Source organism: Tympanuchus pallidicinctus, unplaced genomic scaffold (genome assembly GCF_026119805.1).
Source record: "Tympanuchus pallidicinctus isolate F22 unplaced genomic scaffold, pur_lepc_1.0 scaffold29, whole genome shotgun sequence".
Taxonomy (NCBI): Eukaryota; Metazoa; Chordata; class Aves; order Galliformes; family Phasianidae; genus Tympanuchus; species Tympanuchus pallidicinctus.
The window spans coordinates 4,586,415-4,601,644 of record NW_026294746.1 but is presented as its reverse complement, the minus strand read 5'-3'; the positions used below and the strand labels follow the sequence as shown (position 1 = coordinate 4,601,644).

Sequence of the window (15,230 nt, the reverse complement as noted above, 5' to 3'; positions counted from 1 at the left end):
ATTATCCTGTATTATCCAGCAGCACGCGGAGAAGTCTGTTCTTTTTAGTATTGTAGCAGGTGAAAAAGAGGGGCAAGCCTTGAAAAAGTAACTAACTTGTGAGCTTATCTGGCTTACTGAAATGCTTTTATAACTGTGCTGGTGCTCCACAGAATGGCATGGAAGCGTATGGCAAGATGTGAAACAGTAATGTGTTGAAGACAGCTGTGAATTTGTATTTTTGCCACGTCTCTTGTACTAATGAAGTGAAAGAAGCTGCTGCAAACTTCAGGAGTATTTTTGACTGGTAGAAAAGTGTGAGAGTGGCCTTCAGCAGGATAATAGGTCTAACTTAGCTGCAATTATGTCCTGGTTAACTCATGATCTAGTTTTAAACAGTTTTTAGAAGCATTCTTGTTTTCAACAGGACCCATGGTATTACCCAGTGACTTACAATTCTGGATTGATTGCAGGTCCAATGCTTGTTCAGAACTTACCATCAGCTGTGCAGACTTTATGTGACTCATGGAACAACATTCATACCAATGAATTTCCAAACATTGGCTCGTGGGTGAGTCCAGCCTCGTGGGTTGAGCCCAATAATATAAATTGGATAAAATAATCTTAACTCTGTAAATTAGTGGGAATGGCAAGTAGTCTGTCTTTCTGCTAAACACAGGTTGTTTTGATTGTCATGTGTGTGTCTCAACCCTTAGCGCAACGCCTTTGCGAATGACACAATCCCTGCAGAAAGCTACATCAGTGCAGTTCAGGCTGCCCACCTTGGAACTCTCTGCAGCCAAAGTCTACCTCTTGCAGCTTCCCTAAAGCACACCCTTCTCTCCTTGGTCAGACTTACTGGGGATCTCATTGTGTAAGTGATGTTTTTTATATTGGATTCTTGCTTCTGATCTTCTGAATGTCTGTCTTGATCAGACTGTTCTGTTGGAACACTTACTGAACTGGCTCTGTACTTTGAACTGAGCCTTAAGCTATGCTACGTTTGTTGTGCAGTTCTGAATGAATAGCTTTTCAGTCTTGGTGTGGTAGGTAGAGTCCTTGATAGGAACACTTAGTGCTTCTCAAGAGGCACAAGACAGGGAAGTTTTTCACACACAGGGTGGTGATGCCCTGGAAAAAGGTTGCCCAAGGAGGCTGTGGATGCCCCATCCCTGCAGGCATTCAAGGCCAGGCTGGATGTGGCTCTGGGCAGCCTGGTTGATGACCCTGTACATAGAAGGGGGTTGAAAGTAGAAGAACATTATGATCCTTTTCAAGCCAGGCCATTCTATGATTCTATCATTAGCTCAGGCCATATTGATCAAATCTGATTGTGTTTTATTTTCATGCATTTGTGTGATCTTTTCAAAGCATGAGAAAGAAGTGACATGAAAGAATTGTTCTTTCCAGGCATTTAACACTAAGATAATTTCAAACAAAATAATTGTCTACACTGCATGTAATTACTTACTTTTCTTTTCTTTTCAAGCTGGTCAGATGATTTGAACCCACCACAGGTGATTCATTCCCTGTTGCCCCTCCTGTTGGAGACCAGCACGGAGAGCGTGGCAGAGATAAGCAGCAACTCCCTAGAAAGGATCTTGGGTCCTGCAGAATCAGATGAATTCCTGGCACGTGTTTATGAGAAGTTGATCACAGGATGCTATAACATACTGGCCCATCACTCTGATCCAAACAGGTAATGGACTGTGTGGCTTCTAGTTCTCTTCCAATTAAGCTGTGTACAAAGAATTACTACAGTATATTTAAAAATCAATGTAGTTTCTTGAGTAGCAAGACAGAGAGGCGAAAAATCAGCTTATTTTTATCTGGTGAAGACTATTATACTTGTTGACTGAAAATGTAAGATACTTTATTCAGCTCACCAGAATTTTCAGCATTGCCGTTTAGGCAGCGTGGATTTGAATCATCTCTTCTAACTCTGGATGGATCATGTACGTATCTGGATAGTTTTTTATTTAATCAAATAGAAAATTATGTAAATACAAGCACCAAATCAAAGCTGGAGATGCCGACCTAACTTGCTTTATATTCCTTTGTCTCTATTCTTGCTGTTTATAAGGATGGCTAATCCCTTCTTTATCATGGCCAACTAGCCAGATTTATCCTTCCCACCCCTTACTTGCTGTGTATATAGAGAGAATAAGCTTGGTGCACAGATGTTGATTCTGCCCATCTGAAACATAAAACCATTAGGCGTGATGATATTGCATCTTTTTAACACTGATCCTCTCTGGATGGAGGGTATTCAGAAGGAGATCTATTGAGCCTCCTGTTAGGGAATGTAGAAATAATTGGATTTTGCTTGCAGTATGTGTTGTGGAGTGAGGGTGAGCACAGTAGAGAATGGTGGAGTAACTCTGAAAGATTTAAAGTGTAAAAGAACAGCAAGTTAGAGGAATTTGTAACATGAGGAGCTGGAAAGATGTAGATTGTTCTAGATTTCTAAGCTACTGTGTAGCCTGCCTACAGTGTGTGCTACTCTTTTCCTGATCATCTGGTGGATATGTTGGTGTCTTTGTGATGTTTGTTGATCAGTTGCTTTTCTCTTATCTCTTGGAAGGAGAATCTCTTATAGCTAGTGGAAGGTTTGTTAGAATTGTGTTAGCAACGTTGGTTCTTATTTTTCTATTGGCTCTCACAATTATTGAAATTATTCTTATATATATTCTTACTAATATATATTTTTTGATCTTCAGTGGCCTGGATGAGTCCATCTTGGAGGAATGCTTACAGCATTTGGAGAAACAACTGGAGAGCAGCCAAGCTCGAAAAGCCATGGAGGAATTCTTTTCAGAAAGGTAAAATCTGTGTGAAAGTTGTAAGCCAAACACTTCACTTCTTTCAGTTTGTCAGCTCTTCAGGAATGTTAATGCCTTTGTGCAGAGCAGTGCAGACCTGTGTAAGGACAGGACAGCCTTCAAGCAGTGCAGGAGAGTGAAATGACTTAGGATTTTGTCATTCCAAGTAAAACATGAGCAAATCCTTGTAGTGACCGTAGTGGAGGTCTGGTGAAATAAAAAGCATCAGGAGTTTTATGAGAGATGCTCTGTACTGTAAGACAGTGCAGTTTAAATTGTGAAATCCCAATTTCTCTCAGTCCCTCCCAGAGCAAGAGATGGCTAATTGCAGGGATGAAGGTGGGGTATTGGCATAATTTAGAGTTATGAAGACTAATTGTGTTGGAAATTGCTAACACCACAATGGTTCTGTGACAAGATAAGTGGAGGAAAGTTTTTCCCCTATTGGAAAGCTGACTGTTTTCTGGTTTGGGGCTATTTTGTAAAGCTGGCTTTAATTCTCACTCCTTTCATACAGTGGAGAATTGGTCCAGATCATGATGGCAACAGCCAATGAAAACCTCTCAGCAAAGTTCTGCAACAGAGTACTAAAATTCTTCACCAAACTCTTCCAGTTAAGTAAGTGGTTGTGTTGAATATCCCTGTCATCTCCTTGTCTACCTACTGCTGTTGTTGGGTTGGAGAGACTGCAATAGGAAGGTGCTTAAAAGAAAAACTCCAAAAGGAATTGGAGTGACTTCTTAACTTTTAATGGTTTTGTGTCACCTCTGTGTGTTGCTCATTCCTTTCTCACTTCCTCTTTTAAGCTTTCCAAGTTTATTTGGCTCTTTTTCCTTTTGGTACTGGATAACAGTTGATTTTAGTGTTAGAGAAAGATGAAGATGATTTATGTCTGAGCTCATGTTACAGAATAAGTGAAGCATCCTGAAAAAAATTGCATTTCTTATAGCTGATTGGTTTTCCTAAGTAGGAGAGAAAGCAGGTGCTTTGACCAGTTCCCCATTCCAAGTAAAGTTTTTATCTGAGTGGGACCATTGACAGAGGGAAAGCCACCTTCAAACACATTCACATTAGCATCTGTCACTCACTGTGCTTTTCTCCATCAGCTGAGAAGAGTCCCAACCCCAGCCTGCTGCGACTTTGTGGCTCCTTGGCTCAGCTGGCTTGTGTGGAGCCCGTACGCCTCCAGGCCTGGTTAACCAGGATGACCATGTCTCCACCCAAAGATTCAGACCAACTGGATGTTGTCCAAGAGAACAGGCAGCTGCTGCAACTCTTGACAACTTACATTGTTCGGGAAAACAGGTGAAGTACAGCTTCATTATTTTCTGCACTGTTGATTCAATCTCTAGCTATGTAAATTAATTGAGTTACCGATTGCTTCCTTTTGTCAGATTTCAAGTAAGATGATTGGGGCACAGCTGTTGCCTATGAGGGCATTGCTGGGTCAGTGTTCTTGCAATGTGGGCCTTAGCTGCCCTTCCTGTAAGTGATGTGCAGCATCTGAGATCTTCACTTTTTTTATTAGCCAAGTCGGAGAAGGCGTGTGCACTGTTCTGCTGAGTACTCTGATACCAATGGCAACAGAAATGCTGGCCAACGGTGATGGCACAGGCTTTCCTGAACTGATGGTTGTGATGGCGACTTTGGCTAGTGCAGGACAAGGTGCAGGACACCTCCAGCTTCATGGTGCTGCTGTTGATTGGCTAGGCAAATGGTAAGAGCAAATTGTACACTGCTGTTTGTTCATTTGCTTCAACTAAATGTCTTTTTTTCTGATCATACAGGAACAGAAGTGCATATTTACTGATGCACACTCATTTTGTTGATTGGGATATAAGGTGTGTGAGGCAGGCTAGGCTGTGTTCCCCCACAACAAACAAACATGGTTTTGTCATCTTTTCCACTCTTGAAGGTTTAAGTCATCACTACATTGGTACATTTCCTGTTGCTGAGCTAGAGCAAATTCAGTGCTTGAAATTAAGGTGGAAACTGAGTTTCCCAAAGACCACTAGTTGTAATGATCTTCTCTATGTGTTACAGCAAGAAATACCTGTCTCAAAAGAACGTTGTAGAAAAAATGAATGCTAACGTCATGCAGGGGAAGGTAAGGCACGTGGCTTTGTTTTATTGGCAGAAACAAATCTCAGGCCAGAGACACATCTCTTGTTCTTGTTGCATAGTGACAGTTGGGAAACAATTTGACTGGGGGCGTGTGTGTTATATTTTCCTGCTTCATAGTAACTGCTGTGGGATTTAAATGTTGCCTCTCGTTTTTATTCACCTCAATTTCATAGCATGTTACTATCCTGGAGTGTACGTGCCATATCGTCTCTTACCTGGCTGATGTCACTAATGCACTGAGCCAGAGCAGTGGCCAAGGACCAAGTCATCTTTCTGTTGATGGCGAGGAACGGGCAATTGAGGTGGATTCAGATTGGGTGGAAGAGCTGGCAGTGGAAGAGGAGGACTCTCAAGCTGAAGATTCGGTAGGCAGCAGGCACAGTTAATGCTGCAAGTGAGCTAGGTGGTGCTAAAACTCACTGCTGGTAAAATGTTCATGTAAATGTATGAGAAACACATTCTGTACCATCTACCTTTGCTGTAGAAGTGCAGTTATAATACCTTACTGGAACGTATTTCTTCTTAACAGGATGAAGATTCTCTTTGTAATAAACTCTGTACCTTCACCATTACACAGAAGGAATTCATGAATCAACATTGGTAAGAATCTCTTGGTCATAATCTCAGCCTGCTAGTTCTGGCCATTAAGAAAAAACAAACGCGGTCTGTGGAGCCTTTTGGAAGTCCAGTGCTTCATAACTCAACCAGCTTATTTTGTGCAGGTATCACTGTCACACTTGCAAGATGGTTGATGGGGTTGGTGTTTGCACCGTCTGTGCTAAAGTTTGTCACAAGGATCATGAGATTTCTTATGCCAAATACGGATCGTTCTTCTGTGACTGTGGAGCCAAGGAAGATGGCAGTTGCCTGGTAAAGTGTCTTGATTCCATCTATCATTGCAGTGTGCACAAGTTAGCCTAAGCTGCACAGCTGATACAATCTTTTCTCATGTTTTCCACCAGCAGTAGAGTAATTTGATATCAAAAAGGAATGTTTTGCTGGTACTTGGATGCGGAGTGGCTTGCAGGACACTGTTTTTTGAAAATTGCTGCTTTTTAAGAGCTTTGCATTCCATTTCTTTGGAATTGCGTTAGTCTTGTTGCTGTTACAATCTGTATTCAATTTGTCAGTGATGAAAGCTTTTAACATTCCTATGTTCTCCCCAGGCTTTGGTGAAGAGAACTCCTAGCAGTGGTATGAGCTCTACCATGAAGGAATCAGCCTTCCAGAGTGAGCCCAGGGTGCCCGAGAGTGTCATTCGACATGCAAGCACCTCTCCTGCAGAGAAGGCCAAGGTTACCATCAGTGAGGGAAAGGGCCCCGATGAAGAAAAACCCAAGAAGAGCAGCCTGTGTAGAAATGTTGAGGGCTGTCGAGAGGAATTACAGTCCCAGGTATAGTTATCAGCTGGCTGTTGGAAGGGAAGTGGTTAGTGTAGAGGATCTTAAGCGAGCAGTGTTGGTTATCAGCCAAGCTGCTTGATTTTTGTGGTCCTCTTTTTGATAGCAGAGATCACAGAAGCAACTTCAGGTTTTAGAAACTAGTTGAGATGCGAATCTTATAAGTACCCAGCAGGAACATCTTGATCCTCACTTGCCATATCTCTTTCTTGTAGGCCAACTTCTCCTTTGCTCCTTTGGTGCTGGAGATGCTGAATTTCTTAATGGATGCAATTCAGATAAACTTCCAGCAAGCCTCAGCCATGGGGAGCAGCAGTCGTGCACAGCAGGCACTCAATGAGCTGCATACATTGGACAAGTCAGTGGAAATGACAGATCAGTTGATGGTATGATACTAAAGTGGTTATTCCGGGTAATTAAATTATGGGTCGCTTTTCAACGTTCAGTGATGCACTTTCTTCATGCTTTCTTCATTGCTAATGGCTCAGGTCCCAACTCTTGGCTCCCAAGAGGGTGCTTTTGAGAACGTCCGCATGAACTACAGCGGTGATCAGGGCCAGACAATCCGGCAGCTGATCAGTGCACATGTGCTGAGACGTGTGGCAATGTGCGTGCTGTCATCCCCACATGGACGTCGGCAGCACCTGGCTGTGAGTCATGAAAAGGGCAAGGTGAGTGAATGATGTCTTCTGTCAAGTATGGCGTGGCTTAGAACAACCACTTGCTCTTCAAGAAAAGAATTCTTAGAGCAGAAATGGTAAAAAGTGCAGGGATGGCATCATAGAGCTAGAATGGAGATGACTTTCTCTCCGAAATTCTAAATGTGGGTAAGGAAGTTCATTTCTTTTTGCAGATTACAGTCCTTCAGCTCTCGGCGTTGCTGAAACAAGCAGACTCTAGCAAAAGAAAACTGACCCTCACACGCCTTGCATCTGCACCTGTTCCCTTTACTGTACTGAGCCTGACTGGGAATCCCTGCAAGGAGGATTACTTAGCTGTGTGTGGACTGAAAGTAAGTGTCTGGCTGATTCTTTTCCTAGGCAGCTGGAAACCTCATCTCAAAACCATCTGTAGTTTTCTTTTGAGGAACTGTATCAGAGCCAGCTCCAAAGGTCTGTCATTAATTCTAGCTTATGAATCACTTTCTTACTAGATATATGAAGTAAAAGAGGCAGGTCCTGTATAAGTAATGTAATAAATGGGGCAATGCCTCAAAATAATAGTTCTTACTGTATTTAGGCCAGATTTACTTGAAGACTGAAGTCAAGGTTTATCCATGTGGAACTTAAAGTATGTTAGAACTAGTCTGTAAGAGCTGGTGTGTAATAATAAGGACTCACTTTTTGGTATTCTCCCAAGTTCAGATTCAGCTTTCACAGTGCAGAAGCCACAAATCTGTTATTTAGCTAAGAAACATCTGGAACAGAACGTGTATTTTTTTAACTTACTTTCGTGTCACTTTTGTTAAGTGCAGGAATTTTAGATTCTTAGTGCATGAGTCATTACTGAAGTTGAAATGAATGCCAGCTTTTAATTGTTCTTGGCTTGAAATATACAGGTATTCTGTTCTGATATTTGACCAATTATTTTCATTACTCCAGGACTGCCATGTGTTAACATTCAGCAGCTCTGGATCAGTCTCTGACCATTTGGTACTTCATCCCCAACTGGCCACTGGAAATTTCATCATTAAAGCTGTTTGGCTGCCAGGATCCCAAACAGAGCTTGCTATTGTGACTGCAGACTTTGTGAAGGTATGTTTGCTCATAAGCTACTGATGATTTGTGATTGTCTATTTCAGACTTAAAGTCTGGATCTCTGCAGACCTGCATGCAGAGGAGTTATATTCATAGTTAGAAATAAATTGGAAATGTATGTTTGTGCTTCTGCAAGAAAAGGCAAAACCAAATAAGTCAAAGAGCAGAAAAATGAGCTATAACATGTACCAGGCATTCCCTGCTCTTGACTTTTGTCTATTTGTGCTGTGAAAAGACTGTTTAGTTTCACAGTGGTTGATTCTTTTCTTAATTCTCCCCACAGATTTACGATCTCTCTGTGGATGCTTTGAGCCCAACATTCTATTTCCTTCTACCAAGTTCCAAAATCAGGGATGTCACTTTCCTCTTCAATGAGGAGGGAAAGAACATAATAGTGATCATGTCTTCTGCTGGGTACATCTATACACAGCTCATGGAGGAGGCAAGCAGTGCCCAGCATGGTCCATTCTATGTCACCAATGTGCTTGAAGTCAATCACGAGGACCTGAAGGTACTGATGACTTCTCTTTCTTGTAGTATAGGCACAGTGACTTCTCATGTTTTTAGTCTTACACTCAAAGGCAGCGGTTTCCCTTCCTTTTATTCCCTTTTTTAAAGCTCACTTATCTACATCAATGAGCTTGCCATTCTTCTGAGGAGAGAAATATCCTTGCAAGCGAAAGGGAGTGGGGGTAAAAATTAAACCCCCTGATCCTTTCATCTAGAAAATGTAGCATGTTTTTCCATGGCTCCCTCTGAAGTTATGCCCAGCAGGATTTCTCAGCAGGGAGATGTCTTGAGAGCAGTGCTGATCACAGAGAGGCATGGCAGAAAATGAAGTTATTGACCATTGCTGGAGCTGCATAGGTGGAGTGAGCCTTTGTTTCTGGTCCATAGCAGCTCTGTATTCTTGGATTGTGCTATGCATGCAGGTGACTTTAAAATCCATCCACGTTCTGCTCAGTGCTTTTCCTCCAGCCTGCATTTCTGAACCAGGGAAATAGATGAGAAGAAGGCCTGCAGAACAGCTCTGTTATGAGCTGGGAACATGGGGAGTGCTCCATGTGAGACTGTCATACAACATTCAAGCACGCAGTAGCTGAGGGCACTACCTACAGTATACAATCACAGTATCCCGTTTGGAAGTCTTTGAAGTATCTGGTGGATGACTTCATCAGGGAATTTAGCTTAGAAAATGTCATTTGGGACTTATTTTCCCTCACGGGTGGAAAGGGAGTGGTGGAAAGGCTTGTGGAATAATTTGATCAGTTGAGAAACTTAAAAGCCTGACTGCTTGAGAGTGTTTGGGCGGATGCATATTTATCTTACATATCCTTATTTCTCTCATCCTACAGGACAGCAATGGCCAGGTAGCAGGAGGGGGTGTGTCAGTGTATTACTCCCATGTCCTACAGATGTTGTTCTTCAGTTACTGTCAAGGCAAATCCTTTGCAGCCACCATCAGCCGGGCCAGTCTGGAAGTGCAGCGGCTATTCCCAATTAACGTAAAGAGGTGAGACTCAGGTGCAAAGCTCCCTTGAAGTTTTTCTGTGGATTTATTGGAAATAAATATTACTGATTAACAGCCCAGTCCCAAATGGCCAAAGCCTGTAGTGAAGTTCCTCTTTTTGACTGATGTTTTTTTGTTACTTTTAATGTTATTACTGGCCTAATATCGGGATGAATTGAAACCAGAGCTGACTGTTTCAGCGGTGGGATGCATATGCATCTCTTCCCACTAGGATTTCACAGTAGAAAGGTGGTTTCAGAGCAACCTTACTGCACTGTGTGGAGCTGCTTCTGGTGCAGCAGCTGGAACTGATGGGATTACCCACCCTCACGGAGGCTGCAGAGCAGGAAGCCTTTGTTTCCTTTCGGCAACAGGACTGCAGTGGACCTTGTGCATTGTGCATATTAAGGCTTATTTTCAGGCTCCCTCGAGGGAAACCAATCTCTTACGCTATGAATGTGGCAAGAAAAAAGCTGTTCTGTCATCTGCTCTGACAATTGGAGCTGGGCATTTCACCACAGGCTCATTGCTGGCTTGACACAAAGCCACTATCTTGAGTAGGCTCTGTGGAAGGGTCAGGTTCCAAGAGCTCTCTGTCTTCAGTTAGGTTTAACTTAGTGGGGTTTTTTTGCCTTTTCTTTTTCATTATTCTCAACCTGTGGGCAGAGTCACACAGATTCTCCTTGCTTAGTGCCACTGAGTGTGCTGAAACATGGTACTGTGTATCCATGTGAATTTTAACCTGCGTGCCAGCTTCCTGTGCTCAGACATTGCACTATGTTGCTATCCCTAATGGTAGCCTGATGACAGGAGCTCGTACTTGAAAGAGAAAGCTGAAAACCATTTTAAAATTACTGTCTAAGCTTTGATCATACAATTTTACTAGCAAGTGTGTTTCTTTGAGTTCTCATAGTACAGATCAGGGCTGTGTGTTGGGATGCTCGTGTCTTCTGCTTGCATTAGTTGCAGTATCACAGAATTGCAGGGATTAGAAGGGATCTCAAGATATCATCGAGTCCAACCCCCCTGCTAAAGCAGGTACCCTACAGCAGGTTGCACGGGTAGACGTCCAGAACCTTAATCTCAGGTCTCTCATCTATGAACCAGGCACGTAGTGTTCCTGGCTGTTCAGTGATATGAATTCCTGCAGTGGAGGAAGCTTTAACTGGTCCAGTGCTCGTGAATTTTTGTGTGTTTCCACTTGTTGCTTGATATCATTCTGTCCTTCATCTCTTACAGTTCAAATGGTGGGAGTAAGACTTCGCCAGCGCTGTGCCAGTGGTCTGAAGTCATGAACCACCCTGGCTTGGTGTGCTGTGTTCAGCAAACCACAGGTGTCCCTCTGGTGGTGATGGTGAAGCCAGACACCTTTCTTATCCAGGAGATTAAAACCTTGCCAGCCAAAGCAAAGGTCTGTGGAGATTCTCTGTATTTTGGCCCTTGGGATGTAGTCTCTTTTTCCAATAACAAGATCTCTAGTTTTGGCACCCTTTTAATCCAAAGTGTTTGTTTCTTCAAGCTGCAGTTACCAGGTCATTTCCTTGACTTCCATTGTCTGCATTCACAGATTCAGGACATGGTGGCCATCCGCCACACAGCCTGCAATGAGCAGCAGAGAACTACTATGATCCTCCTGTGCGAAGATGGGAGCCTAAGGATCTACATGGCCAATGTGGAGAACACCTCCTACTGGCTCCAGCCCTCCCTGCAGCCTAGCAGTGTCATCAGCATCATGAAGCCTGTCCGCAAGCGCAAGGCAGCTGCTATCAGTAAGGGACTTCTCCTGTATCTCATGCAAGCTAGCAGTGGCAAATACAAACATGAAAATTGGTCAACATCGTGTAGATACTTAAGGCATTCACTTCTGACAGTTCCAGTTTGCCTCAGGCCTAAGTACTGGTCTGGGTGAAGTCTTTCTATAGATCTGTGTAACAGTACATAGCTATCTGGCTAGCATGGGTGTTTCCAAAGGAGCAGAGCTCTTGCAAGTTGTTTTGCCATTGATTTGCCTCTTGGCAGTATTTCATGTCAAAAATATCAATCTTCTCTCTTTTAGCAACTCGCACATCCAGCCAAGTGAACTTTCCTATTGACTTCTTTGAACACAACCAGCAACTCACAGATGTGGAGTTTGGAGGCAATGATCTGCTGCAGGTCTACAATGCTCAGCAGATAAAGCACCGGCTCAATTCCACTGGCATGTATGTGGCCAACACAAAGGTAAATGGGGCACTTTGGGCATTCCATTGGGCTTCTAGGTGATGCTCTTGTCCTGAGTGATGGTACTCCTTTGTGATTTGTCTTCTGCAGCCTGGAGGTTTCACCATTGAAGTTACAAACAATAACAGCACGATGGTGATGACAGGCATGAGGATCCAGATAGGCACACAAGCAATAGAGAGAGCACCCTCATACCTGGAGATATTTGGTCGCACTATGCAGCTGAATCTGACCAGAGCTCGTTGGTTTGACTTCCCTTTCACTCGTGAGGAAGCCTTGCAAGCAGACAAAAAGCTAACCTTCTTCAGTAAGACTCTGTTAATTGTTTGCTTTGCCTGCCTGTTGGTTTTGTTTGACTATGTTGAAGTTACTTCAGCTCACAGTAAAGAGAACTTCCACAAGTTATTCATTTGACCTGACCACAGAAACGGTGAGGGGCAGATCATGCACACAGTAGCTGTTTCTTTACAGCCTGGTAGGTGAATGTGCAGTAGCCCAGCTGAAGAATTTTGGGTGGAGATAATATGGAAGGGAAGTAACCTCGACAAGAAGATGAAACTGTTAGGGTGGGCATACATTCATGCAGCTTGTTTTGTTAGTCATTAAACAAATATTTCTCCTCACCACAGTTGGGGCTTCTGTGGATCCTGCTGGAGTCACGATGTTGGATTCCATAAAAATTTATGGCAAAACCAAAGAGCAGTTTGGATGGCCTGATGAGCCCCCTGAGGATTTCCCATCTGCTTCTGTGAGCAATGCTTGTCCCCCAAACCTGAATCAAGGGAACGGTACTGGAGACACAGAGTCAGCTACCCCTGCTGCTGCCAGTGGGACTGTCCTGGAGAGGTATCTCTGCAGTCTTACTTGTATTGCTCTTTGTAAATGAATAGTGGCTCTGGAAGGCTCCTAGGCACGTTTGTGTGCCTTTCAAAACTTGGAGAACCTAGGGAATTAGTGCAGTGTTCTCACTGCCATACAAAATAACAGCTGAAAAGTTGATGATTCTAAGGAAAGTGTTGTGCTCTCTTGATTTATCTGGTGAGTTAAAGGGAGAGTTCTGTGTGCGTGCTTCATGTTGCTAAATTAGTTTGCTGTAGGAGTCTTGAAGGACTGAAGTAGATTTCTGCTTTCTTTGGTGCATTTTCTCAAGTTAGTCCTCTTCTATTTTCTGGAGCTAACCAAGTTTAGGCCTCTACGAAGTTGAATTTGAAGGTGTGTTTTTTGTGTGACCTTGCTTAGAGCGCTTCCCAGCAGCTTATCTTAAGAGCCTGTATATTGCAGGCCTAACTACTTCAGGGGAGAAAGTGTTGATTCCCCCTCCAGTACCCCAATGAGACTCATAGGAGTGATCTGGGGATATATTGGGCAGAAGAAATAGAACTTTTTTGATGTCCATCCCAATTTCTTTGAGCTTATACAGTCTGTGCTATACAGTCTGGCAAGTTAGCAAGGACAAGAGGGTAACAGGTCAGAGGAGAATTAACACTGCTGAAAATTTGGTGTTCTAAGGTGTATGCTGCTTGACTTTGAGCAAGTCACAGCTAATTGTCCTACTGACATTCTCACATAGAAGTTCAGGACTTGAAGTACCAGTAGCATCCAACTGAATGACCTTTTTGGACACTGATTGCTGTCCTTTAATATTTTGTCTTGGGATTTTTTTTCCTGCGTGGTGATTTCTCTTTTCTTCCCCCCTCTGCCGTGACATCTCCACCAGATGTCTCTCTCTGCACAGACATGCCTTCTGATTTCCCAAAGCAGGGGGATTAGATCCTAAAAATTTGGAACCAAAAGGAATGATTCCTTTTATTTTTACATAGGAGTTACAGAACGCAGCACGATTACCTCACAAAGGGCCTCTTGGGCAGGAACAGCTGAGACAGCTTTTCCATCAGAACTTCAGTGCCTGTACTTCAGATTTAACCTCCAGTTGTGCTTTAAGCAGTGTGCTTGGCTTCTCTGTGCTAGGTGGCCTGGGTCTCCTTTATCTGTTGTGCTGTTAGGCAAGTGTCTGCTGCCCAAACTGAAAGAGTCATGCTTAGATTGACTGTATATATCGCTCTCCCAGCTTCCTGATTTCCCCATTTAATTTGCCTTTTGCTTAGAATGTGTTGTAGGGAGTTTTTCTGTGAGCTTTACACATTATTATTATTTTTTTTTTTTTCCTTTTTCTTTGCTCCCCCCAAGTTCTGAAACTGAGTCCCTAACCACCCTGGACCGGTTAGTATGCCATCCTTTTCTCTGCACGAATGAGTGTGTGTCAGAGACAGAACACATGGTGTGGCTTTTGTTGACTGTTGATTTTCTGTTTTCCAAGTGACATTCGCTTCTTTACATTCTGGTCATTGCATGGCAGATGATTTAGCAAAATGTAAAGATGAGGCGGTCTGCGGATTTTTGCTGCATACAGCTTGACTGTTGCTTGTTGGACAGATTCCTTTCTGCTGCGTCCCTCCTTATGCTTTTTTCTCCCACTTCTCTTCCCCTGTTGGCTTTATGGCTGCGGGTGCGGGAAATCAATGTTACTTATCACCTCCAGACCTCAGATTGTTGTTCCTCCTACCTTGTATCCAATCCAATGCTGTCTCATCCCTCCCTTCTCCTATATTCTTGCACTACTCCTGGTGTGCCAGGTGGCACTTCAGCTAGTTCTACTTCAAGGCATGAAAGAGTGCTGCAGGGGAGGGTCAGCACTTTGCTGCAAAGGTGTAAATAAGGTTTTCCTTGGGGCAAGTATTTTACCAGCCTGCCTTATTGCTGTCAAAACTTCAGCAGCTCTCAGGCGGGTCGTACCCAGTTAATTTTCCTCCGGACTATTTTGTGCTGAAACTCCAAATTGGAAAGAGCAACCTGTGTGAAAATAGCAAGCAAATAGAATCTTGCTCCCTTAGAAAAGTCGGTTACGCTTTTTCCCATGTGTCATACCAACCCTTGATCTGCAGTCATATGTACGTCTGTGGGCCATGGTGAATTGGTACTGTCAAGACAATCCAAGTTATCCCTGCTGCAGGCTGCGTAAGGAAATGTTTTATCCTCTTTGGTAGAGAAAAGCCCCTGTCTTTCAGCTGTGGATTATTAAAGCAGTCCTAAGTTTGTCTGTGAGCGTGAGCCAGGTTTAACTCTGGTCTGTAACACAATGAAATGATATGCATGGTGCCTGTGGCAGGTTTTATCATGCTTTGATTTTGTACTTGGCATTCGTTAGCTGTCTCTGAGCTACTCATGACTGTAGCCCGCATAAAGCAAAGTGCTAAGGAGAGAGAAGGGTTGCTGTACTCAAGCCTGCTTTCCTTTCTCCCTCCAGGCTAGTAGTGAGTTCTTTAGAAGCACTGGAAAGCTGCTTTGCTGTAGGACCAGTCAACGAGAAGGCAAGTAACTTTCTGAATACATTCTTCTGAAACGGGGGAGGAGGGGTGAG

The 15,230-nt window shown here is 43.3% G+C and overlaps 1 protein-coding gene across 4 annotated transcripts in view; it reads left to right on the top strand.

The window, feature by feature from the left end:
- Positions 1–15,230, top strand: part of UBR4 (ubiquitin protein ligase E3 component n-recognin 4) — a 68,302-nt gene that overhangs the window by 15,039 nt on the left and 38,033 nt on the right. For 2 of the 4 annotated variants that reach the window (XM_052691784.1, XM_052691783.1), the window contains exons 27-51: positions 453–550; positions 696–853; positions 1,469–1,678; positions 2,700–2,801; positions 3,319–3,419; positions 3,908–4,106; positions 4,330–4,518; positions 4,845–4,908; positions 5,099–5,290; positions 5,455–5,525; positions 5,648–5,795; positions 6,092–6,319; positions 6,541–6,711; positions 6,814–6,996; positions 7,179–7,337; positions 7,927–8,079; positions 8,366–8,593; positions 9,438–9,595; positions 10,832–11,003; positions 11,160–11,361; positions 11,649–11,812; positions 11,903–12,119; positions 12,442–12,658; positions 14,000–14,032; positions 15,117–15,180. In XM_052691784.1, coding sequence (XP_052547744.1) covers positions 453–550; positions 696–853; positions 1,469–1,678; positions 2,700–2,801; positions 3,319–3,419; positions 3,908–4,106; positions 4,330–4,518; positions 4,845–4,908; positions 5,099–5,290; positions 5,455–5,525; positions 5,648–5,795; positions 6,092–6,319; positions 6,541–6,711; positions 6,814–6,996; positions 7,179–7,337; positions 7,927–8,079; positions 8,366–8,593; positions 9,438–9,595; positions 10,832–11,003; positions 11,160–11,361; positions 11,649–11,812; positions 11,903–12,119; positions 12,442–12,658; positions 14,000–14,032; positions 15,117–15,180 — 3,881 coding nt within the window. The remainder of the gene's footprint in view (positions 1–452; positions 551–695; positions 854–1,468; positions 1,679–2,699; positions 2,802–3,318; positions 3,420–3,907; positions 4,107–4,329; positions 4,519–4,844; positions 4,909–5,098; positions 5,291–5,454; positions 5,526–5,647; positions 5,796–6,091; positions 6,320–6,540; positions 6,712–6,813; positions 6,997–7,178; positions 7,338–7,926; positions 8,080–8,365; positions 8,594–9,437; positions 9,596–10,831; positions 11,004–11,159; positions 11,362–11,648; positions 11,813–11,902; positions 12,120–12,441; positions 12,659–13,999; positions 14,033–15,116; positions 15,181–15,230) is intronic. The other 2 variants (XM_052691787.1, XM_052691786.1) reach the window with 1 other exon arrangement.